Here is a 22,364-nt window from a genome sequence, read left to right on the forward strand (position 1 = left end):
CCTTTTGATTTAAAAAAAAACTTCCAATACGTTTGCCCATTTGAAGAAATGGTCAGAAAGGGACTTTTTGGACCTGAATGCCAAAACATTGAGGAGATAAAGCTGCTCTAAATTGATCCATTTTGCATACCCCACCCTACCATGAGACATCCATGTCTTCATCACTGGAAAAGATAAAACGCTTGAGCTTGATATCATTTCAGTTTACAAGCAGCATTGTCAAACGACAAACATTTTCACCTCCAAAAATGTTTTAATAAAAATGAATACATTTTTCTGCCCTTAATGTCAGTTATCAAAAAGTGTGTAAACTACTATTTTTTTTGATATTCGCACGTTGCAGATTAGACCCTACTTTACATAATCTGAGGTTCTATTGTGTTGTGCTCGCCATCGGTTGAGGCACAACATGCTCTTTAATACATGGTGGGTGTCATTTCTATCAAGAAATAGATTTCATAGAATGGAACTATCTGTTCCTAACAGTCAGATAGCTGTAGCTGGTGCACCATTGACATTTTTACTTCAAATGACTAACCCACCCTATGTCGATATGTCAATTTACAGTGCCTTCAGAAAGTTGAATGGCTGTGAACTGACGATAGATCAACATTGTAGTTACTCCACAATACTAACCTAAATGACAGGGTGAAAAGAAGCCTGTACAGAATACAAATATTCCAAAACATGCATCCTGTTTGCCATAACGTGATTCTAACATGTGTAGATGGGTGATAAAAAAATAGATTTAGTCTATTTTGGATTCAGACTAACACAACAAAATGTGGAGTAAGTCAAGGGGTCTGAATACTTTCTGAAAGAGGATTGACAGTATAATTTAATACAACAGATGTTCCAATTCAAGTCAATATTCTCTGTGTGGACCTCCAACTGTTAAAAATGTGCCAGAGAAACGTACTTTATGTTCTAATTACAAAGTGTTATGTTTGCGGCAAATCCAACACAACACGTCAATGAGTACCCGTCTTCATATTTTCAAGCATGGTGGTGGCTGCATCATGTTATGGGTATGCTTGTCATCGGCAAGGACTAGGGAGTTTTTTAGGATAAAAAGAAACAGAATAGTGCTAAGCACAGGCAAAATCCTAGAGGATTGGTTCAGTCTGCTTTCCAACAGACACTGGGAGACAAATTCACCTTTCAGCAGGAAAATAGCCAAAAACACAAGGCCAAATATACACTGGAGTTGCTTACCAAGACGGCACTGAATGTTCCTGAGTGGCCAAGTTAAAGTTTCGACTTAAATTGGCTGTCTAGTAATGATCAACAACCAACTTCACAGAGCAAAAAAAATATTGTACAATCCAGGTGTGCAAAGCTCTTAGAGACTTACCAAGGAGCTGTAATTGCTGCAAAACGTGATTCTAAAGTGTGTAGATGGGTGATGAAATTGATTTAGTCCATTTTGAATTCATGCTGTAACACAACAAAATGTGGAGTAATTCAAGGGGTATGAAATCTTTCTGAAAGAGGACTGACAGTATAATTTAATACAACAGATATTCCCATTCAAGTCAACATTCTCTGATGTGTGGACTTCCAACCATTTTTGTGGTACCATTTGAAAGCAGAAATGTACATTTCATACCCATTTTAATAGGCTACATTTATCAGCCAGCATGTATTCAAGAGCATGATGTGTCTCAGCTGATGACGGGCACAACACAAAACCTCATTATGTAAATTAGGGACTAAGATACAATTTATGCGAATATGATTTATTTAGTTGTTTAATGTGTTTTTTTTTAATCATTGACGTTAAGGGCAAAAATAATTCTTGATTTCCATTAAAACATTTTTGGGGGTGAAAATGTTTATATAGTTTGACAACCCTATATGGATACACTGAGTATACAAAACATTAAGAACACCAGCTCATTCCATGACATAGCTTTCACCTGGTCAGTCTATGATCCCTTATTGATGTCACTTGTTAAATCCACTTCAGTCAGTTTAGATGAAGGGGAGGAGACAGGTGGTTAAAGAAGGATCTTTAAGCCTTGAGACAATTGAGACAAGGATTTTGTGTGTGTGCCAGGCAGAGCGTGAATGGGCAAGACAAACCATGGAAGTGCCTTGGAACGGTGTGTTTGTTGTCACGCAGTAGCCTCTACTAGTCAGCTTCTCACAGGCACACATTGACTGGAGTGGCCCTGTTGCAACAGTAACTTTAAAGGGGCTGCTGAAAATGTGTCATCTGTCATATTTAGCTTAAACTAGCAATATACCACATTGCATCTTAATAGTAATACATTCCTTGTTTTAGAATACATCATCCATTTTGTTTTGTTTTGTTGGTGTAATTAATGCAAAAAAATATATTTTGATTGGTAGAAAATCTGAGTGGTTGGTGAAAAAATAATCATCTTTTTTTATCTGCCTACCACAGTAGCTGGTAGACAATTTTTGTTTTGTTTTAGGCACGGCCTTTTTCTCTTGAATGTTTTGGCATTCAGGTAAAAAAAAAAGTCGATTTCTGAGCACTTCTACAATAAGCAAATATGTATGGATGGTTTTGTTCAAATCAAAATGGGTGCTGTCAAAATTGCTTGAATTCAAATGGATTTACCCTTTTGACTGTGTGTGAGAGAGTGTGTGTGTGTGAACATGGTCTCTCTCCCTAGCAGTGGGCTGCTCCACTAAGCCATAGAGAATTGAGTGAACAGCAGAGTACGGTGGAAAATGCACTTCACTTCACATTGCAAGTGTAACAGTAGGGTCGTGTGAGGACAGTTTCTGCTGTCATTGTTTTTAGGGAGAAGTGCCCTGATCACAGTTTCTGTTTTTGGTTGGAGTTGGACTATGAGTGAGCAAAGTGGTTTTAGAGATGGACCTAAACCCTCTTGTTTTTTAGTAATGGATACTTGTTTCTGATTCATTTTATGCGTTTGAAAGATGAATACTGTGAATGTTTGAGCAATGGCCTTCAAGTACTTACTGCCTGATTGTGTTTTGAGGGTTAAGAGGACTTAACCAGGCGCTCTGTTACTTTGCTTCTCTTCTCTAAGGGCAGCTTTTCCCTATCTTCTCTGTGTTAGCTACTGTCCGGTAGTTAACACTAAGTCCATTCCCAGTTGGAGAGGAGTGCTGGCCCGGGCCAGGGAGAGTTTATCACTAATGGCTTCTGAAAGCAATGTGACTTCCTTTCCCTCTCACTGCCCTGGGCTACTAGTGGGCACAATTCACATGGCCACGATCACACACAGAGACACACCAGGGTTCTGTACTAACTTCTTCCACCGGTGCCACCAACTTTTTCAGCTGTTTGTCAGCAGCGCCTCTCTCTGACTGACAAATTATATATAGGCTATAAACTGAAATAAAAGTTCCTAGAATATTTCATACTCACAAATGTCTCTCTCAAAAAATGTTCTACATCCCTGTTATTGAGCATTTCTCCTTTGTAAAGATAATCCATACACCTGACATATGTGTCATATCAAGAAGCTGATTAAACAGCATCATCATTACACAAGTGCTCCTGTGGGGACAATAAAAGGTCACTCTAAAATGTGACTCACCACCTGGATTAGGTCTTACAGTTGCATTAAAAAGTTTGGGCACCCCTGACAATTTCCAGGATTTCCATTTATAAATAATTGGGTGTTTGGATCAGCAGTTTCATTTTGATCTATTTATTGGATCTGTTTATTGGATTAACAGAAAATGTGCAATATGCATCAAAACAAAATTAGACAGGTGCATAAATGTGGGCACCCCAATAGAAAAATCACATCAATATTTAGTAGAGCCTCCTTTTGCTAAAATAACAGCCTCTAGATGCTTCCCATAGCCTCTAATGAGTGTCTGTATTCTAGATGAAGGTGTTTTGGACCATTCCTCCTTACAAAACATCTCCAGTTCAGTTAGGTTTGATGGTTGCCGAGCATGGACAGCCCGCTTCAAATCATCCCACAGATTCTCAATGATATTCAGGTCTGGGGACTGGGATGGCCATTCCAGAACATTGTACTTGTTCCTCTGCATAAATGCCAGGGTAGATTTTGAGCAGTGTTTTGGGTCGTTGTCTTGTTGAAATATCCAGCCCCGGCGTAACTTCAACTTTGTGACTGATTCTTCAACATTATTCCCAAGAATCTGCTGATATTGAGTGGAATCCATGCGACCCTCAACTTTAACAAGATTCCCAGTACCGGCACTGGCCACACAGCCCCACAGCATGATGGAACCCCCACCAAATCTTACTGTGGGTAGCAAGTGTTTTTCTTGGAATGCTGTGTTCTTTGCCTCCTTGCACAACGTCCCTTGCTATGACCAAATAACTCAATTTTTGTTTCATCAGTCCACAGCACCTTATTCCAAAATGAAGCTGGCTTGTCCAAATGTGCGTTTGCATACCTCAAGCGACTCTGTTTGTGGCGTGTGTGCAGAAAAGGCTTCTTCCGCATCACTCTCCCATACAGCTCCTGCTTGTGCAAAGTGCGCTGAATTGTGGAACGATGCAGTGACACCATCTGCAGCAAGATGATGTTGTAGATCTTTGGAGGTGGTCTGTGGGCTGTTTTTGACCATTCTCACCATCCTTTGCCTCTCCGATATTTTACTTGCCTGCCACTTCTGGCCTTAACAAGAACTGTGCCTGTGGTCTTCCATTTCCTCACTATGTTCCTCACAGTGGACACTGACAGCTTAAATCTCTGCGATAGCTTTTTGTAGCCTTCCTCTAAACCATAATGTTGAACAATCTTTGTTTTCAGGTCATTTGAGAGTTGTTTTGAGGCCCCCATGTTACCACTCTTCAGAGAGTCAAAGAGAACAACAACTTGCAATTGGCCACCTTAAATACCTTTTCTCATGATTGGATGCACTTGTCTATTAAGTTCAAGGCTTAATGAGCTCACGAAACCAATTGTGTGTTCCAATTCATCAGTGCTAAGTAGTTACAGGTATTCAAATCAACAGAATGACAAGGGTGCCCACATTTTTGCATAGCCTTTTTTTCACATCTGATTTAATTTCATACAATTTAATATTGCTACACTAAAAATCTTTGTCTGGACAATACCCCAGTACTCAGCTTTTATTAGAAAATGAATGGCATGCCACTGTGATCATTTTCTGTGACGACAGAGTAAATGATTATGCAGCCTCAGAGGGGTGCCCAAACCTTTTCATACGACTGTATGTAGCAAAATGTGAATTGTGTTTTTTCTACATTGGATAAAAGTAGAGACTCGGCTACAAAATGGCATATCATACACTGCATTTGAGGAACAATGGGAAAGTAACTCTTCTTTGAAAGTTGATCAACTTGTAAACTCACTTTTGAGAAAATTGCATTTAAATGTTTTGGTATCTAGTGAAGAGCTCTTCTTTATCTACACCCATTCAGTATCGTTCACACCCTCTTAAGCATTAACCCCCCCATCTCGTTTCGCTTTCGGAACGCACACCTGATGCTCTTGGCTGATTATTTGTTTACCTCTGGATAATATGAAAACAGGCTAAACAGCTCTGCTGGCAACAATTTCATTACGCTTTTCTGCAGATGTTTACTGACACCGGCCATATTCAACTGGTGCTCTACACGTCACGTAATGTTAGCTAACGAGCCAGCCAGCTAACGTTAACTACGTTAACAATGAACAAAGTGCCAACAGTGCCTAACATTAGGCTCTAACTAGTAAAGCAAACAGCTCTGGTAAACAAATAATAACGTCCGCTAGGGAGCCAGCCAGCTAACACTAGCTAGCTAGTTAACAGTACACTTTAGCTTATGACATATAGCTAGCTAGCTAGGTAAACAATTAACCTAACTAGATAAACAACGTTTAAGATCACACATGTCACGTAACGTTAGCTAATGAGCCAGCCAGCTAACGTTAGCTAGTTAAACAACATTGAACAAAGTGCCAACAAAACCACAGTGCTGGGAGCTAACCAACCAGGTCCAATGTTAGCTAGCAAACATTACTCTATCTAGAAAAGCAAACAGCTCCGGGAAACAAATAATAATGTCAACTGGCTGGCTCCCTAGCTAACGTTAGCTAGCTAACAGTACAGTACACAGTACACTAGCTTGAAATGACTTTGTCAAAATATATTCAGTGTGACAGACCAATCTGAAGTCTTCTCTCTGCATGTCCAACCCACTCATTATCTCAGCCAATCATGGCTAGTGGGAAGGTTGCTAACTTTTTCTGTGGCTCGTAATTTAACAATTGTATTTACAGAGGGCATACAAGTTTGTTATTAAGGCACATGAAAGTTCACATGTTCGAGAAGGCATTTCTGCCCCCCAAAAAATGCATTTTGATTTAAAAAAATGTTTTATGTTCAAACGGCTCTCCTGTGAAGTCGTGACTTGCGACATACATTTACACCTGGATCTCGCAGCTAGTTAGCTGCTATCTGTGTGACTATTGGCTCACGTCGATCCCGGAGCAAACATCAATTATTCCGGAGCTAGCCAGGTGAAGAGTTCCATCAGCCACTCTTGGGCTACAATCGCCTATCCGGACCCATTTTACTGCCAATGCGGAGCCCCACCGGGCCTTCACGAATGGATTACCGACGTTATCTGCCCGAGGGAGTTATCCAACTGGCCCCTCCGTCGCGACGTTACCTGAACGCCCATCTGCGGCCCGCTAATCGTTAGCTGTCTTATTGGCTGCTATCTGAATAGGTCTATCGGACAATTTTTCTTGGGTCACTATAACTATATCTATAACTTCTACTTTTAAAAATCCACCTCTCTAAAAACAAGTCTCTCACCGTTGCCGCCTGCTATAGACCACCCTCTGCCCCCAGCTGTGCTCTGGACACCATATGTAAACTGATTGCCCCCCATCTATCTTCAGAGCTCGTGCTGCTAGGCGACCTAAACTGGAACATGCTTAACACCCCAGCCATCCTACAATCTAAGCTTGATGCCCTCAATCTCACACAAATTATCAATGAACCTACCAAGTACCACCCCAAAGTCGTAAACACGGGCACCCTCATAGATATCATCCTAACCAACCTGCCCTCCAAATACACCTCTGCAGTTTTCAACCAGGATGTCAGCGATCACTGCCTCATTGCCTGCATACGTAATGGGTCTGCTGTCAAACGACCACCCCTCATCACTGTCAAACGCTCCCTAAAACACTTCAGCGAGCAGGCCTTTCTAATCGACCTGGCTGGTGTATCCTGGAAGGATATTGATCTCATCCCGTCAGTAGAGGATGTCTGTTTTTTTTTTATTTTTTTTAATGCCTTCCTCACCATCTTAAATAAGCATGCCCCATTCAAGAAATTTAGAACCAGGAAGATATAGCCCTTGGTTCTCTCCAGACCTGACTGTCCTTAACCAACACAAAAACATCCTATGGCGGTCTGCATTAGCATCGAACAGCCCCCGTGATATGCAACTTTTCAGGGAAGCTAGAAACCAATATACACAGGCAGTTAGAAAAGCCAAGGCTAGCTTTTTCAAGCAGAAATTTGCTTCCTGCAACACAAACTCAAAAAAGTTCTGGGACACTTAAGTCCATGGAGAATAAGAACACCTCCTCCCAGCTGCCCACTGCACTGAAGATAGGAAACACTGTCACTACCGATAAATCCACTATAATTGATTTCAATAAGCATTTTTCTACGGCTGGCCATGCTTTCCACCTGGCTACCCCTACCCCGGTCAACAGCACTGCACCCCCCACAGCAACTCACCCAAGCCTTCCCCATTTCTCCTTCTCCCAAATCCAGGGCTAGACAATCTGGACCCTTTCTTTGTAAAATTATCTGCCGAAATTGTTGCCACCCCTATTACTAGCCTGTTCAACCTCTCTTTCGTGTCGTCTGAGATTCCCAAAGATTGGAAAGCAGCTGCGGTTTTCCCCCTCTTCAAAGGGGGGGACACTCTAGACCCAAACTGCTACAGACCTATATATATTCTACCCTGCCTTTCTAAGGTCTTCGAAAGCCAAGTCAACAAACAGATTCCCGACCATTTGGAATCCCACCATACCTTCTCCACTATGCAATCTGGTTTCAGAGCTGGTCATGGGTGCACCTCAGCCAAACTCAAGGTCCTGAACGCTATCTTAACCGCCATCGATAAGAAACAATACTGTGCAGCCGTATTCATTGACCTGGCCAAGGCTTTCGACTCTGTGTCAATCACCACATCCTCATCGGCTGACTCATCAGCCTTGGTTTCTCAAATGATTGCCTCGCCTGGTTCACCAACTACTTCTCTGATAGAGTTCAGTGTGTCAAATCGGAGGGTCTGTTGTCCGGGACTCTGGCAGTCTCTATGGGGGTGCCACAGGGCTCAATTATTGGACTGACTCTCTTCTCTGTATACATCAATGATGTCGCGCTTGCTGCTGGTGAGTCTCTGATCCACCTCTACGCAGACGACACCATTCTGTATACTTCTGGCCCTTCTTTGGACACTGTGTTAACAACCCTCCAGGCTAGCTTCAATGCCATACAACTCTCCTTCCGTGGCCTCCAATTGCTCTTAAATACAAGTAAAACTAAATGCATGCTCTTCAACCGATCGCTGCCTGCACCTGCACTACTCTGGACGTCTCTGACTTAGAATATGTGGACAACTACAAATCCCTAGGTGTCTGGTTAGACTGTAAACTCTCCTTCCAGATTCACATTAAGCATCTCCAATCCAAAGTTAAATCTAGAATTGGCTTCCTATTTCGCAACAAAGCATCCTTCACTCATGCTGCCAAACATACCCTTGTAAAACTGACCATCCTACCAATCCTCGACTTCGGCGATGTCATTTACAAAATAGCCTCCAATTCCCTACTCAAAATGCCATCCGTTTAGTCACCAAAGCCCCATATACTACCCACCACTGCGACCTGTACGCTCTCGTTGGCTGGCCCTCGCTTCATACTCGTCGCCAAACCCACTAGCTCCGGGTCATCTACAAGACCCTACTAGATAAAGTCCCCCCTTATCTCAGCTCGCTGGTCACCATAGCAGCACCCACCTGTAGCACGCGCTCCAGCAGGTATATCTCTCTGGTCACCTCCAAAACCAATTATTCCTTTGGCTGCCTCTCCTTCCAGTTCTCTGCTGCCAATGACTGGAATGAACTACAAAAATCTCTGAAACTGGAAACACTTATCTCCCTCACTAGCTTTAAGCACCAGCTGTCAGAGCAGCTCACAGATTACTGCACCTGTACATAGCCCATCTGTAATTTAGCCCAAACAACTACCTCTTTCCCTACTGTACTTATTTATTTATTTTGCTCCTTTGCACCCCATTATTTCTCTCTACTTTGCACATTCTTCCACTGCAAATAAACCATTCCAGTGTTTTACTTGCTATATTGTATTTACTTCTCCACCATGGCCTTTTTTTGTCTTTACCTCCCTTATCTCACCTCACTTGCTCACATCGGATATAGACTTATTTTTCTACTGTGTTATTGACTGTATGTTTGTTTTACTCCATGTGTAACTCTGTGTTGTTGTATGTGTCGAACTGCTTTGCTTTATCTTGGCCAGGTCGCAATTGTAAATGAGAACTTGTTCTCAACTTGCCTACCTGGTTAAATAAAGGTTAAATAAATAAATACGCCAAGTTTCCTGATTCGAGTCACAAGTGCACTTTTGTCACACAATGCAATGCCACAGATGTCTCAAGTTGAGGGAGTGTGCAATTGGCATGCTGACTGCAGAGCTGTTGCCAGAGAATTTAATGTTCATATATCTACCATAAGCCACCTCCAACATCGTTTTAGAGAATTTGGCAGCATGTCCAACCGGCCTCAAGTCCGCAGACCACGTGTAACCCCGCCAGCCCAAGACCTCTGCATCCTTCACCTGCAGGATCAGCCACCCAGACAGCTGATGAAACTGTGGGTTGTGCAACCGAATAATTTCTCAGAGAAGCTCATCTGCGCGCTCGTCATCCTCACCAGGGTCTTGACCTGAATGCAGTTCAGTGTTGTCACTGACTAAATGGGCAAAGGCTGACCTTTGATGGCCACTGGCACGCTGGAGAAGTGTGCTCTTCAAGGATGAATCCCGGTTTAAACTGGGCAGATGGAAGACCACGTGTATGGCGTCGTGTGGGTGAGCGGTTTGCTGGTGTCAACATTTTGAACAGAGTGCCCCATTGTGGCAGTATGCTTATGGTATGGACAGGCGTAAGTGACGTACAATTGCATTTTGTCGATTTTAATGCAGAGAGATAACGTGACAAGATCCTGAGGCCCATTGTCATTCCATTCATCTGCCATCATCACCTCATGTTTCAGCATGATAATGCATGGCCCCATGTTGTAAGGGTCTGTACACAATTCCTGTAAGCTGAAAATGTCCCAGTTCTTCCATGGCCTGCACACTCACCAGACATGTCACCCATTGAGCATGTTTAGGATGCTCTGGATCCACTTGGACGAAGGTATGTTCCAGTTCCCGCCCATATCCAGCAACTTCACACAGCCATTGAAAAGGAGTGGGACAACATTCTACAGGCCACAATCAACCGCCTGATCAACTCTATGCGAAGGAGATGTGTTGCGCTGCAAAACGCAAACGGTGGTCACACCAGATACTGACTGGTTTTCTGATCCACACTCCTACCTTTTTATTTTTTAAGGTATATGTAACCAACCGATGAATATCTGTATTCCCAGTCATGTGATGTCCATAGATTAGGGCCTAATGAATTCATTTTAATTGACTGATTTCCTTATATGAACTGTATAAAAATGGTTGCCTGTTGCATTTATATTCGTGTTCAGTGTGTGTGTGGTGGTGTGTATATAGTATATACACACACTCACATACGTAGTAGTGGCAAAAATATTTGCACTTGCACTTTGTTCATATAATGCAGCATTTCTTCCAGAAAACTGTTGAAACTTTGGTATCCACATATGTATGTTTTCAATGTCTGAATAATTTTACTAAATCTTAGCTTATTCCACAAAGAAATCCTAAAATGGCCCGGACAATATTATTTGCACCATCTAGAAGTAGTTAGAAATAATTAGATTTCAAGCAGGTGATTCTCCTTTACTTTGGAATTGAACTCACCAGTGGTGAGTTGCAGGTGCCTGCAGTATAAACATCACGTATTCATCCAGGTTAAATAGAGAAGAGGACTGGTACCTGTAGTAACCAGCTCCAGATCTCTCTTGACACTGTGTGTACCGCAACGAGCATGGACAAAAGAAAGAACCAGAGAATTATCTGTGGACGTCAGACACAAGATTGTAGTCAAGCATGGACAATCTCAATGCCACAAGTCCATCTCCAGAGACCTTGATGTTCCTGTTTCCACCGTACGTAATGTTATCGAGATGTTTAAGGCCCATGCCACTGTAGCTAACCTCACTGGACGTGGCCACAAGAGGAAACTTGATGGAAGATTGCAGCGAAGGATTGTTAGAATGGTGGATAAGCACCTCGGCCAACTGCTACACATATTCAAGCTGACCTTCAGACACAAGGTAGGACAGTTTCCTGTCGCACCATCCGTCGCCAACTCAATGGAAGGGGGTTATATGGTAGGAGACCCAGGAGGACCCCACTGCTGAGAGAAAGACATAAGAAAGCCTGACTGCAATTTGACAAAACATACCTGAACATGCCAAAATCCTTTTGGGAAAATGATGAGATGAGACCAAATTAGAGCTTTTTGGTAAAGTACACCATTTCTATGTTTTTGGGTTGCTTTGCTGCAACGTGTGCATGACATCATGAAATCAGGAGAATACCAAGGTATTTTGGAGCGCAATGTCATACCCAGTGTCAGAAAGCTGGGTCTCTCTTCCAGCAGGACAATGACCCCAAACACACCCAGAAGTGGCCAGCAGATCTAAATCCCATTGAAAACCTTCTAATCTGGGAGAACTGGAGCAGTTTGCACAAGAGGAATGGCCCAAACTGCCAGTACAGAGGTGCAGAAAGCTCGTCGTTGGCTACAGGAAGCGCTTGATTGCAGTTATTTTGACCAAAGGCTGTGCTACCAAATATTAAGTCAAGGGTGTCAATGCCATTTGTTTATTTTATGATCTAAATGGATATATTAACTTCTGAATCAAAAACAAAGGTTCGGTAATATTAACAGTGAAATAAAAAATTGTGGCGACCAAATACTTTGTTAAATTTCAACTTATTTTTAGGGATAATTGTGAGTTACTTGAAAAAAGTGCAATGTTGCCAGTATTTTTGGCCACGACTGTGTATGTATATATTGTGAAAGGCCATACCTATTCACTGGCATCTCACAAAGACACAGCGGTTGGAACCAAAAATCTCAAATTTGGACTCATCAGACCAAATGACAGATTTCTAATGTCTAATGTCCTTTGCTCGTGTTTCTTGGCCCAAGAAAGTTTCTTCTTCTTATTGATGTCCTCTAGTAGTGGTTTGTTTGCAATTCGACCATGCAGGTCTGATTTCACGCAGTCTCCTCTGAACAGTTGATGTGTCTGTTACTTGAACTCTGTGAAGAATTTATTTGGGCTGCAATCTGAGGCTGGTAACGCTAATGAACTTATCCTCTGCAGCAGAGGTAATTCTTGGTCTTCCTTTGCTGTGGCGGTCCTCATGAGAGCCAGTTTCATCATAGCGCTTGATAGTTTTTGCGACAACATTCAAAATAATTGAAATGTTCCAGCTTGACTGACCTTCATGTCTTAAATTAATGATGGATTGTTGTTTCTCTTTGCTTATTTCAGCTGTTTTCAAAATATGGACTTGATCTTTTACCAAATAGGGCTGTCTTCTATATACCACCCCTACCTTCTCACAACACAACTGATTGGCTCAAATGCGTTAAGAAGGAATGAAATTCCACAAATATACCTGTTAATTGAAATGCATTCCAGGTGACTACCTCATGAAGCTGGTTGAGAGAATGCCAAAAGTGTGCAAAGCTGTCATCAAGGCAAATGGTGGATATTTGAAGAATCTCAAATATTAAAAACATTTTTATTTGCTTAGCAATTTTTGGGTTACTACATAATTCCATATGTGTAATTTCATAGTTTTGATGTCTTCGTTATTATTCTACAATGTAGAAAATAGTAAAAAAATAAAGAAAACCCTTGAATGAGTAGGTGTTCTGAAACTTTCGGCAGGTAGTGTAGCTCAATGCTATTTTGTAAGATGCAGGTGTTGGTATCACGACATGTCAGTCAGACATTAAATGGTAGGCGACAGCGTAAGATGTAGACGTCATGCAGGCGTTTAGTCAGGCGTTGGCATCACGACATGTCAGTCAGACATTAAATGGTAGGCAACAGTAGCTCATTATTGGCTCTGCTGTATCGCTCTCTTTCTCTCTCAATCTCTCACATACATACATAGCACCACAGCAACATTTGCACTCCTCCCTCTTGTCACTCCTCCTCTCTCACCTCCTCCGCAGCTCAAAGTGACCCTTCTCTTCACCTCTGGGACCCATGGCTAGAACAGGAGTAGAGATATGTCTTGGTCTATTAAAGGACCTCTTCGGTTGTAGCTGTGTTCTTGCCTGAAAGGGTTTAATGGAGTTGAACTAAGGGCAATTAGCTGGCCAGGACACATGGTGCTCCAGTGGAGCTGTAGTGGAACAGTGGGACTTACCCGGACCAGTCCAATCGCCGTCAATCTTAGGGAGAAGGCTTCTCATATTCCCGTACTACATGAAGGCACACAGTACAAGGCATAAGGAATATAGACTCACAATGCTTTTCAAAAGAGTGCACAGAATTATATTAAAAGGGAGATATGCACCTCTTAGGATGTCGTCTACAGTCAATTCTGCTTCATATGCCTTTACAATGAACTGAACAGACATACTCTGTTATTTATCTACCACCACTCTTAAAAATAGGCTACATTTCATCAGAAATGCGAAAGAATGTCCAGTCAATTCTGCTACACTTTTACACGGACAAAGGCCGAGATGGATGTATTTCCTACTGTGTAGCACCACTGTAACACACATTGTAATTGTATAACGCTGTATTATTAATAGTGACAGATGTACCCTGGCTAGCGAGTTGGTGCTAGTGGTGCTAGCTCTTAGCACCTGATCCATTTCCCTCCCCATGTCCGTGTTCACACACGAGTGCTTTGATTGGCGATGACATTTATGGGCTCCGCTCGAACAACACCCAGTGTCGAGTGTTCCCAGGGGCATCCCGGTCCCTCGCCTCCATCAGCCTGGCACACTCTAGAGTTGGTCAACCGTGCCAGTCCCCTAGGACTGGCCGTATGAACACATCTAGTTGGAACAAATCCTAGTTAAAAACACATCCTAGTTTGAACACATCCTAGCTTGATTATTTTTAGTTGGAACACACACATCCTGTTCCTAGTTGGAACACACACTTCCTATTCCTAGTTGGAACACGCACTTCCTGTTCCTAGTTGGAACACGCACTTCCTGTTCCTAGTTGGAACACGCACTTCCTGTTCCTAGTTGGAACACGCACTTCCTGTTCCTAGTTGGAACACGCACTTCCTGTTCCTAGTTGGAACTAGAATGCTAGTTATTCTAGTTTTGAAAATCATCACTTTCTTTCAGAATAGGCCAAAACACACCAGCAAGGCCAAAGCACAATCCAAGATGGAAACACAACCGTCAGTGCCTATTTAAATAAATGTAGTGCTTTCATTCAACTCACTCTATTTCCCCTTCTGTCTTCTCCATTAGAATTGGCCTTAGGGAGGATGATAGAAGGTGTTAGATTAGAAGGTCCCGGTGTTTCTCTATTCCAATAAGTGTCAGTCAGGTGGATGGTTGTGAGAGGGTTGTATATGGTTGTGAGAGGATTCACTCTGTATTCTCCTGCAATAGAAGCAGCAGCTTCTTCTGCTGTCTCTGTCTGTCTGGCTCCTTTCATCACAGGGGCATTGTGTATGGATTTACTGCCCTCAATGCCCCCAGGAGGGAGATTTGATTCCACTGCACTGGCTAATCTCTGTCTCCTCTCTCTTCCCCTCTTTATCTCTCTCTCGCGCTCTCTCTCTCTCTCTCTCTCTCTACTCTCTCTTCTTTTTTCTACTACTTATCTCAACTCTTCTTTTTACCGACTGCTCCTAATATCCCCCCCCCCCTACCTTCATACAGCCACTCTCACTCCCCGGGCTCCATGGCGGCGGCGGTGCAAGGCAGCGAATGGTCTTGCGGCCGATGCACCTTCCTAAACGCAGGGGCGGCGCCGCGCTGCTCCATCTGTGAGGCACCTCGCCAGAAGCCTGACCTAAACCAGATCCTGAGGCTGAGCAGCACCGAAGAGCAGCAACGCTGGGCTTGCCCCCGCTGCACCCTCAACAACCCCCAGGGCTCCGGCGCCTGCACCATCTGTGGCTTTGGACCCTCGCCAAGCACCCCCACACCGACCACAACCATGGCGACCATCGCCAATGGCCTCGTGCCGCCGGAGACTCCCACGCCTGTCATGACTCCCATGGTTCTCCTGGAGCCCCGCGGGCAGCAGCCGTCTGAGGAGGCACTGAGGAGGTCAGAGAGCAACGGGGAGGTGGGGGGCTTGAGTGGCCCGGGTGCACCCGAGGGGCAGCAACACCACCACTTGGGCTGGGCGTGCCCGCGATGCACACTTCATAATACTCCTGTTGCACTGTCTTGTTCGGCCTGCGGGGGACCAAGGAAACTGTCGCTGCCCAAGATCCCCCCTGAGGCATTGGTGGTGCCCGAAGTGCGCACGCCCGTGCTAGGGTTTCCCGTCCACGTGGCCCCTGCCCCCCCGCTCCTCATTGACTTGACGGATGACTCACCCACTGCAGCCGCCCCCTGCGAACCCCAGGAGCCCCCCCACAGCCACTTGCCCCCACCGCCACGCTCCTCCCCTTTCACGCCCTTCTCCTCTCTCCAGAACAACCCGGTGCCCCGCAGCAGGAGAGAGGTGCCCCCATCGGGGCGTCCGCCCAACCCTATCTCCAATGCCCTAAGCCCAACTTCTCCCTCCACGGCCTGCGTGCTGCCCCAGCACTGCCCTGCCTTCTGCCCTGCCAAGCCCAAGCACGCCCAGCCCCAGGAGCCCTCCTTCCCCAGCAAGCGCCACAGCATCCTGGAGGAAGGGGACGGCACCCACCCTCTTCCTTATCACACCTCCAAGACCCCCGTCACATCACCACCCACCTGGAAGTGCCATGGATGCTCCCTGCCTAACCTGAGTGACTCGTCCAAGTGCGAGGCATGCCAAACGTCGCGGGCCGGCGCCGACCTTATCGACCTGGTGGGCTGCGAGTCGGTGCGCTTCACGCCAGCAAACCCCTCTAGTCCGGACTCCAGCACCTGGGCCTGCTCCAAGTGTACCCTACGCAACCCCCCCGGGATGACCAAGTGCACGGCCTGCTGCTCCTCCAAGCTACACGGCTTCCAGGAGCCTAGTTCTCACTGCTGCCCGCACTGCAGGCTCCCCGGCCCCGGCCCCTGCTACTGCTCCTCAGCCTCCTCCACATTGTCTTCTGGACACAAAGCCAGAAAACAGGCCCGGGTCTACCCCTCGCCCTCGGCCACAAACACCACCTCCTCTTCTTCCTCATCCTCGTCCTTCTCTTCCTCGTGCACACTGCTGCAGGAGAAGCAGTGGTGCTGTCCGGCGTGTACGCTGCTCAACGACGTCAAGTCCAAGAACTGCGCAGCATGCCACACACCTCAGCAGTACCTGACACTGCGCAAGGTGGCCAAGCCGCTTAAGAGGAGGGAGAGCATGCATGTGGAGGCGAGGCGGCGCAACGACGAGGGCGAAGCCAAGGAACTCTGGGAGAACATCACTACCTTCTGTCGAGAGGTAAGCCATCTGGAAACATGACGTTGGGAAATTGATTGTGTTTACGATTTTCAAAAGCTAATAGTTTTCTTAATAAAGAGCATGGGTCAAGACAACTGACATAATACGCTAGCAACTTAAATCCGTTTCCATGTACAGAACACCATTTTTTTCATGCTGGGTGGTGCCTGGTAGCCATTTTGTTTCTTAAGAGCTCACCACTGACACGTTAGCATCTCTTTCAATGGAGATGAATAGTCAAGAAGCTTCCCAAACAGCATATTTCATTGTGCCATGAAGAGTGAATCCGTTAGGGTTGTTTTACATGCGTCACACTGCAACACTGAAATGCCATACAGCACAGTACAGTGTTTTCTCTGGATGGAAAAGGGGCTTAGGTGGTGGACGTGACAGTAATTAAGGAACGAGCCTTGGCTTGTGCGAGCCGGAACAGCTCACAGTGCAGGAGCCTATCTCCTTTTTCCGTGAGCATTAAGTAGGTTGATGTACAAGTCCAGAGAATTTAGCAGTTTTAAAGATAGTTTCCTGCAATTATTATTTATTTATTATTAAGTCAGACTGCATCTGTGTCCTGCTACTGATGTTGACCTACGTTAGCGTAGACCGTCCTAACTTCCTACCCTGTGTCAGCATCTAGGGGCAACGTCAACCTGTTACACCATGCTGCCCCTGGTACACTTTCTGATCCACATAAGACTTCATGTCTCTCTGACTCCACTTTCTCTCACATAGACACTACCAGTCGGTTTCAGTCTTAAATCCACACAAGGAAACATTCATCGTCATTTGTTTTTAATTAAGAGGTGATAAATTGAAACCGTGAAATTAGGTTTTTGTAATGATGAGATGGTGGCATGCAAGTCAACATTGGTCAGTTCAATTGCATTTCAAATCCAATTTTTCTAACTAAACTTTGATATAACATGCTTAATTAACAAATTACAGGAGGGTTGACCGTTTATCAAGGGGTCAACATAAATGTCAGTCTGGAAAAATTAATCAAGGTATTTTCTTAATTGAGAAAAACGAATTACAACCTAATCTCCAGATTAAAATACCTCATGTAGATTGAAGTCCCTTTTCCCCACCACTCGTTGTTCAATATACTGAGGGGTTCTGATTTCTTCACCTTTGAAATCATGAAATATACTAATTAATTTCATCGAGGGAGAGAGGGTAATGTATAGCGTTTGCATTATGTCAGGATATGTCACTGAGGGAGAGAGGGTAATGTATAACGTTTACATTATGTCAGGATATGTCACTGATACAGAGAGGGTAATGTATAGCGTTTACATTATGTCAGGATATGTCACTGAGGGAGAGAGGGTAATGTATAACATTTACATTATGTCAGGATATGTCACTGATACAGAGAGGGTAATGTATAACGTTTACATTATGTCAGGATATGTCACTGATACAGAGGGTAATGTATAATGTTTACATTATGTCAGGATATGTCACTGAGGGAGAGAGGGTAATGTATAACATTTACATTATGTCAGGATATGTCACTGATACAGAGAGGGTAATGTATAACGTTTACATTATGTCAGGATATGTCACTGATACAGAGAGGGTAATGTATAGCGTTTACATTATGTCAGGATATGTTTCTGAGGGAGAGAGGGTAATGTATAACATTTACATTATGCCAAGATATGTTATTGTTAACCATCAGGGATCCTATGGGAGGAGAAGAGACAGTCTGATACAGAGAGGGTAATGTATAATGTTTACATTATGTCAGGATATGTTACTGAGGGAGAGAGGTTAATGTATAGCGTTTACATTGTCAGGATATGTTACTGAGGGAGAGAGGGTAATGTATAATGTTTACATTATGTCTGGATATGTTACTGAGGGAGAGAGGGTAATGTATAGCGTTTACATTATGTCAGGATATGTTATTGTTAACCATCAGGGATCTTGAGGGAGGAGAAGAGACACAGTCTGATACAGAGTGGGTAATGTATAACGTTTACATTATGTCAGGATATGTCACTGATACAGAGAGGGTAATGTATAGCGTTTACATTATGTCAGGATATGTTTCTGAGGGAGAGAGGGTAATGTATAACATTTACATTATGTCAAGATATGTTATTGTTAACCATCAGGGATCCTATGGGAGGAGAAGAGACAGTCTGATACAGAGAGGGTAATGTATAATGTTTACATTATGTCAGGATATGTTACTGAGGGAGAGAGGTTAATGTATAGCGTTTACATTGTCAGGATATGTTACTGAGGGAGAGAGGGTAATGTATAATGTTTACATTATGTCTGGATATGTTACTGAGGGAGAGAGGGTAATGTATAGCGTTTACATTATGTCAGGATATGTTATTGTTAACCATCAGGGATCTTGAGGGAGGAGAAGAGACACAGTCTGATACAGAGTGGGTAATGTATAACGTTTACATTATGTCAGGATATGTCACTGATACAGAGAGGGTAATGTATAACGTTTACATTATGTCAGGATATGTCACTGATACAGAGGGTAATGTATAATGTTTACATTATGTCAGGATATGTCACTGAGGGAGAGAGGGTAATGTATAACATTTACATTATGTCAGGATATGTCACTGATACAGAGAGGGTAATGTATAACGTTTACATTATGTCAGGATATGTCACTGATACAGAGAGGGTAATGTATAGCGTTTACATTATGTCAGGATATGTTTCTGAGGGAGAGAGGGTAATGTATAACATTTACATTATGCCAAGATATGTTATTGTTAACCATCAGGGATCCTATGGGAGGAGAAGAGACAGTCTGATACAGAGAGGGTAATGTATAATGTTTACATTATGTCAGGATATGTTACTGAGGGAGAGAGGTTAATGTATAGCGTTTACATTGTCAGGATATGTTACTGAGGGAGAGAGGGTAATGTATAATGTTTACATTATGTCTGGATATGTTACTGAGGGAGAGAGGGTAATGTATAGCGTTTACATTATGTCAGGATATGTTATTGTTAACCATCAGGGATCTTGAGGGAGGAGAAGAGACACAGTCTGATACAGAGTGGGTAATGTATAACGTTTACATTATGTCAGGATATGTCACTGATACAGAGAGGGTAATGTATAGCGTTTACATTATGTCAGGATATGTTTCTGAGGGAGAGAGGGTAATGTATAACATTTACATTATGTCAAGATATGTTATTGTTAACCATCAGGGATCCTATGGGAGGAGAAGAGACAGTCTGATACAGAGAGGGTAATGTATAATGTTTACATTATGTCAGGATATGTTACTGAGGGAGAGAGGTTAATGTATAGCGTTTACATTGTCAGGATATGTTACTGAGGGAGAGAGGGTAATGTATAATGTTTACATTATGTCTGGATATGTTACTGAGGGAGAGAGGGTAATGTATAGCGTTTACATTATGTCAGGATATGTTATTGTTAACCATCAGGGATCTTGAGGGAGGAGAAGAGACACAGTCTGATACAGAGTGGGTAATGTATAACGTTTACATTATGTCAGGATATGTCACTGATACAGAGAGGGTAATGTATAGCGTTTACATTATGTCAGGATATGTTTTTGTTAACCATCAGGGATCTTATGGGGGGAAGAGACACAGTCTGATACAAGTCACCATGACATCCGTGAGTTGGGGAGGAGTGAGGAATTTTTGGGTAGAGGTCAGGTCAGATGAAGTGAGGAAGAACATATATCACTAATGTTCTGTCTGGCAACAAAGTGGTATTGGCTGTTCAGATGTGTAAGGAGGGGCTCAGCATATGAGAAAGGGTTAAATATCAGTGAGTGTGTGAATATGTTCGTTGTCAGTTCAGATGTTTGATCCTTTGGGGGAATGAACTTGGTTGGAGCTTTTATGGTGTCCGTCAAATGTCTTACTCTGTTATTTAGGACCTAACAATACTGAACAAAAATATAAACACAACAGGCAACAGTTTCAATGATTTTACTGAATTACAGTTCATATGAGGAAATCAGTCAATTGAAATCAATTCATTAGGCCCAAAACTATGGATTTCACACGATGGGGAAAATGACGGGGTTCCCATGACGGGGTTCGATCCCAGGCTGTGTCACAACCGGCCGTGACCGGGAGTCCCTTAGGGCGGCGCACACTTGGCCTAGTGTCGTCCGGGTTAGGGGAGGGTTTGGCCGGGGGGGCTTTACTTGGCTCATCGTGCTCTAGCGACTCCTTGTGGTGGGTCGGGTGCCCGCAGGCTGACTACGGTCGTCAGTTGAACAGTGTTTCATCCGACACATTGGTGCAGCTGGCTTCTGAGTTAAGTGTGCGGGTGTTAAGCAGCGTGCTTTGGCAGGTCATGTTTCGGACCATGCATTACTTGACCTTCGTTTCTCCCAAACTGGGGAGTTGCAGCGATGAGACAATCGAAATTGGGAGAGAAAGGGGGTAAAACATGTAAAGTGTTGGTCTCATGTTTCATGAGCTAAAATAAAATATCCCAGTAAATCATACTCACAAAAAGCTAATTTCTCTCAAATGTTGTGCACAAATTTGTTTACATCCCTGTTAGTGAGCATTTCACCTTTGCCAAGATAATCCATCCATCTGACAGGTGTGGCATATCAAGAAGCTGATGAAACAGCATGGTCATTACACAGGTGCACCTTGTGCTTGGGACAATAAACATGTGCAGTTTTATAACACAACACAATGCCACAGGTTTCTCAAGTTTTCAGGGAGTGTGCAATTGGCATTCTGACTGCAGGAACGTCCACCAGAGCTATTGCCAGAGATTTTAATTGTAATTTCTCTACCATAAGCCACCTCCAACGTCGTTTTAGAGAATGTGGCAGTGCCTCCAACTAGACTCACACCCGCAGACTAGAGGTTGACCGATTATGATTTTTCAACGCCGATACCGATTATTGGAGGACCAAAAATCCGATACTGATTAATCTGAAGATTTGTATTTATTTATTTGTAATAATGACAATTACAACAATACTAAATGAACACTTCTTTTAACTTAATATAATACATCAATAAAATCAATTTAGCCACAAGTAAATAATGAAACATGTTCAATTTGGTATAAATAATGCAAAAACAAAGTGTTGGAGAAGAAAGTAAAAGTGCAATATGTTCTATGTAAGAAAGCTAACGTTTCAGTTCCTTGCTCAGAACATGAGAACATATGAAAGCTGGTGGTTCCTTTTAACATGAACATGAGAACTTCAATATTCCCAGGTAAGAAGTTTTAGGTTGTAGTTATTATAGGAATTATAGGACTATTTCCCTCTATACCATTTGTATTTCATTAACCTTTGACTATTGGATGTTCTTATAGGCACTTTAGTATTGCCAGTGTAACAGTATAGCTTCCGTCCCTCTCCTCGCTCCTCCCTGGGCTCGAACCAGCAACACAACGACAACAGCCACCATCCAAGCAGCATTACCCATGCAGAGCAAGGGGAACAACTACTAGAAGGCTCAGAGCGAGTGACGTTTGAAACGCTATTAGCGCGCACTAACTAGCTAGCCATTTCACTTCGGTTACACCAGCCTCATCTCGGGAGTTGATAGGCTTGAAGTCATAAACAGCGCAATGCTTGACGCACAATGTA

General features: G+C 43.4%; 1 protein-coding gene across 1 annotated transcript in view; it reads left to right on the top strand.

Annotated features, from left to right (window-relative positions):
• The window catches only part of LOC139376458 (calpain-15-like), an 81,284-nt gene that overhangs the window by 17,592 nt on the left and 41,328 nt on the right, over positions 1–22,364 (top strand). The window contains exon 2 of the mRNA XM_071119074.1: positions 15,076–16,762. Coding sequence (XP_070975175.1) covers positions 15,076–16,762 — 1,687 coding nt within the window. The remainder of the gene's footprint in view (positions 1–15,075; positions 16,763–22,364) is intronic.

This window comes from Oncorhynchus clarkii, chromosome 20, assembly GCF_045791955.1.
Source record: "Oncorhynchus clarkii lewisi isolate Uvic-CL-2024 chromosome 20, UVic_Ocla_1.0, whole genome shotgun sequence".
Taxonomy (NCBI): Eukaryota; Metazoa; Chordata; class Actinopteri; order Salmoniformes; family Salmonidae; genus Oncorhynchus; species Oncorhynchus clarkii.